The sequence below is a fragment of the Aplysia californica genome, unplaced genomic scaffold (genome assembly GCF_000002075.1).
Source record: "Aplysia californica isolate F4 #8 unplaced genomic scaffold, AplCal3.0 scaffold01181, whole genome shotgun sequence".
NCBI classification, from domain to species: domain Eukaryota; kingdom Metazoa; phylum Mollusca; class Gastropoda; order Aplysiida; family Aplysiidae; genus Aplysia; species Aplysia californica.
The window spans coordinates 159,388-166,208 of NW_004798451.1; the positions used below are offsets into that span (position 1 = coordinate 159,388).

A 6,821-nucleotide genomic window follows, 5' to 3' on the forward strand; every position below is an offset into this window, starting at 1 on the left:
AGAGAGAGAGAGAGAGAGAGAGAGAGAGAGAGAGAGAGAGAGAGAGAGAGAGAGAGAGAGAGAGAGAGAGAGGCCGCGTGGTGAAATCAGGCGCTTGTCAAAATAATCAAAGTGTAGAAACTGGCATTTTCCACAGGCAGGTCTGTGAATTTTTATCGAGTTTTCGCTTTTTGGCTGAACACCTTTCATGCCCTTAAAAATCCCATTTCTGTGTGGACGTTACTGAAAAACGTAGATCAAAGTCACAGAAAATGTATATTTTCGTACCCACGGACTCTCAAGATATATTTGTGTTCATATAACATTTCTCTTGTTTGTTTAATTTAACACTAAGAGTTGATTTTAACATCCAAAACGCTTCACATTTTATTGTTACTACGTACTAAACACAAAAGCTCCAGCTTATAGAAACGAACCCCGCCGCCCTCAGAACCCCGACCAAAAAAAAAACCCCAACCTCCCCAGTTATTGTGTCAATGCCCATCTTTTCATGAAAATATGGCTTTACCAAACAAGCACATATTACAGTCATAAGCATGATAAGGCATCCACTCTGTCAGCTTTGTTGACGTTATACTGAGCTGTGGAATGGATCAATCTGATCACAGGCCCAGTTTGTCACAGGCCCAGTTTGTCATAGGGTCAGTTTATCACAGGACCAGTTTGTCACATGCCCAATTTGTCACATGCCCAGTTTGTCACATGTCCAGTTTATCATGGGACCAGTTTGACACATTCCCAGTTTATCACAGGACCAGTTTGTCACATGCCCAGTTTATCACAGGACCAGTTTGTCACAATTACAGCATTTTAACACTGTAGCTGTAGTTTAAGTCTTTATTTTTCCACGTTCAAATTGATTGTGGAGAGATAGTCCCTCTAACATGTCAATTCAGCTTGTGTAGTTCAATAGTTCTTCCTTTTTCTATGCAGGTTAAAGCAAATTACTCTGTAAAAATTTCAACAATAAATGTTCTTTCGTTAAAAACGAATTAAAAATACAACTCAATTCATACAAGCAATCTATCAATCATTCGTTTACTCTTTTTGAGAGTGTCATTGATAACTTTCATCATGCAGGGCACGGTCGAGGCCGGGTGGTCCTGTGACAAACTGGGTCTGTGACAAACAGGGCCTGTGACAAACTGGCATGCCTCCATTCGAATCCTTTATCGAGGTCTCACGAACTGGATACGCCATGTCGCATTTTCATCTTAGCTTAGCCATATGGCAGATGACCGTTAAAACGAACGTCCCAGTTTGTTTTTTGTTGTTCTGATTTTTCTTTAAATTGTACTTTTGTATTTGAAAAATAACTGTTCAAAGGGACGATGAATCGTTCCTAAACTATTTTGAAATGCTGAAATTAGAAAGAACTAGAGGCTGATACAGGAAGCTTGTGCTAAAGGTGTTTTTTGAAGGATAGCCACGATTGAAAACAGAAGCTTGGAGTTGAATGTCTTCTTCGCTTTATTTGTATGTGTGTTTTGTTTTGTTTTTGCTCGGAAACGTCAGTCTCCGCCATGTCTTTTCTTTCCCGCCTTTTCAACTAACAAAGTGAGCAAAAAAGACAGACGATATTCCTATATAGAAGTGAAGAAGTAACAAACAGACTGCTGGGTGACAACTGGACGCCACTGAAGGCTTAATAAAGGCAGCAATAATATATCTCTGTGTCAAATGTCCATGGGGTCTACGACCGCTTCTATTTAAAGGGTAGCGTACTGAAATCAGGCGTCGAATCAAAGAAATCAAAGAAACAGGCATATTATATTTTTAGGTGCTTTGGGTTTTTCTTTCCTTCTATTTTTCCTTGTTTATGCTCAACGCGTGCTGTCCTTTTAAAACATATTTCTATGTGGATATTACCTTAGAAAGTTGATAAAAGCAGAAAAAAAAAAATCAGGTACAGATTTCAAGGGCACTCAACCTTTGGGAGTCACCAAATTTGGGAGAGAGCTTTCTCGCTAATTCTATTTTACCTCTCACGCCAGGCGTCACCCACCTCTGAAATCACAAAATATTCCACTCTTATCTGAAACAGATTGGTACCTTTTTGTCAAAAGCATGGCAAACCAACGATCGTTAATATGATAATAATAACTCTTTATGCCCAAAAATTGATGAGCCCCTCATTCCACCGCATTGCGACACATTTCGTCATTGCTCGTGTATTCTTTGTTTGATTGTTTTTTCCTTTTAATTCTCTTTACTCTTATCGTAGAGCTAAATAACGTTACTAAATACACATATGACAGAGAAATACACTCTTACAAAACATAAAAATACAACTTATGTATTCTCCCCTTTGTCTTGTTTTTCTTTTCAGATGGTCCTGTCTATGTAGGTCAAGATAATTCGAGGTGAGGAAAAACAAGACAGCAATGTGCGGCGTTTCCTCAACGTAAGTCTTCCTTGTCCCCCCTTGGGCCTGCACAGCATCCTATGACAGGGGTAAAATGTCTTCCGATTCCAACAACCCGTGCTCCGCTGTTGTTTCAGCAGACGATGTTCCGGCTCCAGCGAATACTACGACAGCAACAGCGGCTTCCATCGCCCTCACTGGCGTCAACAACAAAAACGGCAGCAGCACAATCATCAACAGGTCGGCAACAACAACAACAACAGCACCACCACAAACAACCACAACGTTAGCAACAGCAACAACAACGACAACCGCCACCACCACAGCAGCAGCAGTAGCAGCAGCAACAACATCTGCAGCAGCACCCTCTCAGTCCACCTCCAGCAGCACAACCACCAACAACACCCTCAGCCCCTTCGACCTGAGCGGTCTCGGGATGGGCTTTGGTCTCTACAGACCCCGACGGCCCAGCTACACGTTCGCTACCAAGTGCAACAGGCAGAGAAACGAAAGTTACCGGCATGCAACTCGCCGGGAGAACCTCGACTCTACCTCTGAGCCCATGAGCGCTGACGGCGACTTTATCGAGGACGTGTTACGGAGCAGAACTCGTAAGATCAGCTACATAAAAGCCACTAAATTTTCGGAGGAGTACGGTTCTACGTCAGCCTGTGGGGTGAGTACTTCTCACGTCATCGTTCCTGGCTCTGACGGCGACGACGATGATGATTATGATGACGATGATGACGTACTAAGGATCGAGGACGGCACAAGGGGAGGTTCACAGCTAAGCGTTCATTCAAGGACTTCTGGATTCGAGACCATTAAAGTTACTCTGAATAACCATTCGGATAATATCCTCACAAATGCAAACAACGACGAAGACGTAGTTTTCTGTGAAAGTCAAAACTATCTGAATCACAAAAGTGCCCAAAATTGCCCTTCGCTGCAGGGGTCGAAAGTTAATAGTCTCGGGCGAGGAGACTCCAAAAGCACCGGAACGTGGAGATCTTCTCGATTCAAACTTGAAGGATCTAAAAATGTTTCTAACATTATATCTACGTTCACTTTTCATAAGAATGTAATAGTTCTTTGTTGTAGTTTTATCTTAGTTTTTTCGTCATTCCAAGCTATTCAGAATCTTCAATCCTCCATGAACTCCGAGGGAAATCTCGGCATATATACGATGATGTCAGTTCATATCGCCATGATATTCTCCTGTCTCGTGTCTCCAATCATCATCAATCTTTTCACTGCTAAATGGGCTCTGTGCATAGGAATCCATTGCTTTCTGATTTGGTTCGGCGCAAACTTTCACCCAACGTTTTACACGTTAATTCCGACCTCTATGTTTGTTGGGCTGGGGAAAGGGATATTGTGGAGTGCTGAAAACGCTTACGTTTTAAGACTCGCCTGTGAATCTTCACGGGTGAAGAGAACAACTTTGGAAAGTGAGATGTTCCGTTTTCATGGGATTTTTCTTGCATGTTTTCAAACAACGCATATTTGGGGCAATCTCATTTCATCCTTGGTGCTCTCCTCCCACGCAAAAGAGGTATCCCCGCCTATGAGCTTTCCAGATATGGGCGGGGCAGACGGCAGCCCGGGATATGAAGGAGAAGGTGCTGATGGAGGAGTAGCGTACCCGGAGCTTCCAGCCAACCAGAGTTCTTCTTACTACAGCAGTTACGACAGGAACTACGAGGGCGGGGGTATGTCGGGAGAGATGCCTCCCATGCTGCTCATGTCTCAGTGTGGGGCGTTGCACAGATGTGGTAAAGCAGCCATGACTATCTTCCCAGGTGTTATGCAAGGTAAGACACGTTATAGACTGTAATGACTTAGTATTGTAAATCCTTGACGGGACAATTGGTCCCCCCCGGGCAGTGCCACTGACTGAAGTGTCTTTAGGCCATTCCCAAAGAGAGGACATTTCTCGTTCTAATGCACAGTAGAATTGTAAATGGGCTGATCGAACAATGTGATGCTCATAACTGTGCCCGAACTACAGCAGGGAACAGTTGCTTTTTCTTTCCTCATTCTTACTATCGTCATTTTCCTCTACTTTTTTTGTATGTTTGTCACACTCTTGTGACCTGCTATTTCCGGGGTGCCTTGATAGTCAAAGCAGACCTTGTGCTGCTGAAGCTAGCGAGGTGAGCAGAGTAAGTCTGATTCCCTGTAAGGATTCTCTGTTGACATCCACCTCTTGGCGTTTATATGACCTTATGTAGTTGCGAGTGCCGAAAGACCTCTACTAAAACTAAAAATTGGTCACTTTTAAGCGTTAAGCACAAGAGGGTTATCCCGAAAATTGCTGTTTTGAGAAAATCGAAGGTAAAGTTTTTGCCTCTTGTTCAGTTTCTTTAAAAGACAAAGAAAGTTTCCCTATAACCAAAAACATATACACACCAATGAAACCAAAACTTCCCCCATACGTAGGATAATGCCCACTTTTGGTGAAGGTGAAGATTTCTGGAAAACTCCAAAATCTAGGTTAGCCCGTTTGTCCTTAAAAGCGACGAATTTAGCACATTTAAGAGGGGGTGCTTACTTTAACCGTGCCTGTTAGAGATAGGCTAAGTAGAGCTAGATATAGCATGATTGTCAGCAGAGAGAAACAGGCACTTGAAAGAGCAGCAGACTCCAACAAAAGGGAACCAAATTGAACTCTTTGCCTGAAAGGTTTCAAGCTTTAACGTCACAGCCTGGCTAGACACTGTGGTATCACCGAGGAATTGACTTTTGAAAGAGAGTTAGTGCGGGACACTTTGCATTGAACAGGACAGCTTATTTCTGAAGAGCACGGTTCGCAACGGCAAAGGAGTGCAAGTTCCTTTTTCAGTACATTCCAATAAAGTAAAGATGATATTTGTTGCCACCACCAACAACAGGCGGTCATTAGTGTTTTGGCAAATCGGTGGCAATCTTTTTAAAATGGTCTAAGAGCAGAATGAACAATTTGTTAGAAGAGAGAAAAACGAAACAGAAGACATTTTATTCACAAATACCTCAACCAGAAGCTATGACTATTTACAAACGATCCTTTTCCACTATGACAACGACCAAATTTATTAATCTTTAAAGAAAAGAATTAGTAGGAGTTTTACAGCACTTGCAACACAATAAGGTCATATAGATGCCGAAGATTAGATGTGTTACAAGAGAGTAACAAACAAACAAAAAAGGAGGAGGAGAGAGAAGGGCGATAGTTTTTTTTTATAGGAAAGAAGGAGCAAACCACATCAGAGCACCCGCCTCCACCCACCATCAATCTCTAAAGAGAGAAAAATTAAATCTTGTAGTGATGAAGAAATGGAGACGCAACAGTCATGCCGCTTCCTAAATAACCTAAAAATGCCGAAAAGAGGCGGAAAAACGTGACCCACCCCACTCGCCTTTTCCTTCAAAACGATCACGACCCTCTTCCACGCGCATGTGAGCGAGTACTTAAAATGCTAATGTGTTGGTGGTCGCCCTCTAGATCGGCCGCCATGATAGCCAACGGCGGAGTCCCCCGATGGTGATTAGTAACCTCTAAAACGGGGTGCTCACTACGGCTGGATCGGGCCGATCGCCTGAAACTGAAAACAAACACGTTTGTTTTTGAGGCGATCGAGAGGGGCGATCGGCCCGATCGGTCGATCCCAGCCAAAGTGAGCACCCCGTAAAATAATAGTGTAGCCCTAGAGAGTTCTCGTCTCAAACGGTCTACCCGTCATTACCAGGGATCAGTTCGGGTCTTGTGCTTGTTTTCCTTTAGCCTTTCTACGAGGCTCAATTACTCATCGAGAACATGCGTTCCGCTCTTTTGACGACACCCGAAGTCGCGTTGTGCTTGGGCACTGAAATTAAAACATCTATCTATAGTTACTCATATAAATTTTTGTAGTGATTTAAACATGTTTCCCCGTTATGTTAATTTTTGTTAGTGATTGTATGTTTGTTGTTGTTTTTTGTTGTTGTTGTTGTTGATGTTCTTTTTAAATTCTGAAGCATTAAAAATGTTAAACAACTACTTGTGCACTTTGAAATGGGCGCCTCTGGTAGGTCCTACACTTTTTTACTTTCCCTTTGGTGTTTCTGTCTGTCCCTCTTACGTTTGCCCAGCACTACATGACCATTATTTTACTCAAAGAAAATAAATATCTTCCCTGCTTCTGATTGATGTATAGTGTTTTAAAATGAACTACACAATTTCCTTTGCTCTGCTGAAGAAGGAGAAGGATGCGAAAGAGACAAAAGAAGAGAAGGATAGGGGGAAGGAGTAGTAAGTGTAGCATTAGGACATCCAGATCGAAACTGAGAGTGAGATAAGGAGGAACAACAAGAGAGATAAGGGGAGAAAGATGAATAGACAGATAAAGAGCGAGAGAGAAAAGAGAGAAAGATAGAGAGAGAGAGAGAGGGAGAGAGAGAGGGAGAGAGAGAGAAAGAGAGAGAGAAAGAGAGAGAG

The 6,821-nt window shown here is 42.7% G+C and overlaps 1 protein-coding gene across 1 annotated transcript in view; it reads left to right on the plus strand.

Annotated features, from left to right (window-relative positions):
• LOC101853209 overlaps positions 1 to 4,254 on the plus strand; it is a 50,165-nt gene extending 45,911 nt beyond the window's left edge. The window contains exon 2 of the mRNA XM_005112090.3: positions 2,330 to 4,254. Within this exon, the coding sequence (XP_005112147.2) occupies positions 2,460 to 4,202 (1,743 nt within the window). The 5' untranslated portion in view covers positions 2,330 to 2,459 and the 3' untranslated portion in view covers positions 4,203 to 4,254. The remainder of the gene's footprint in view (positions 1 to 2,329) is intronic.
• The last annotated feature ends 2,567 nt before the right edge of the window (positions 4,255 to 6,821 follow it).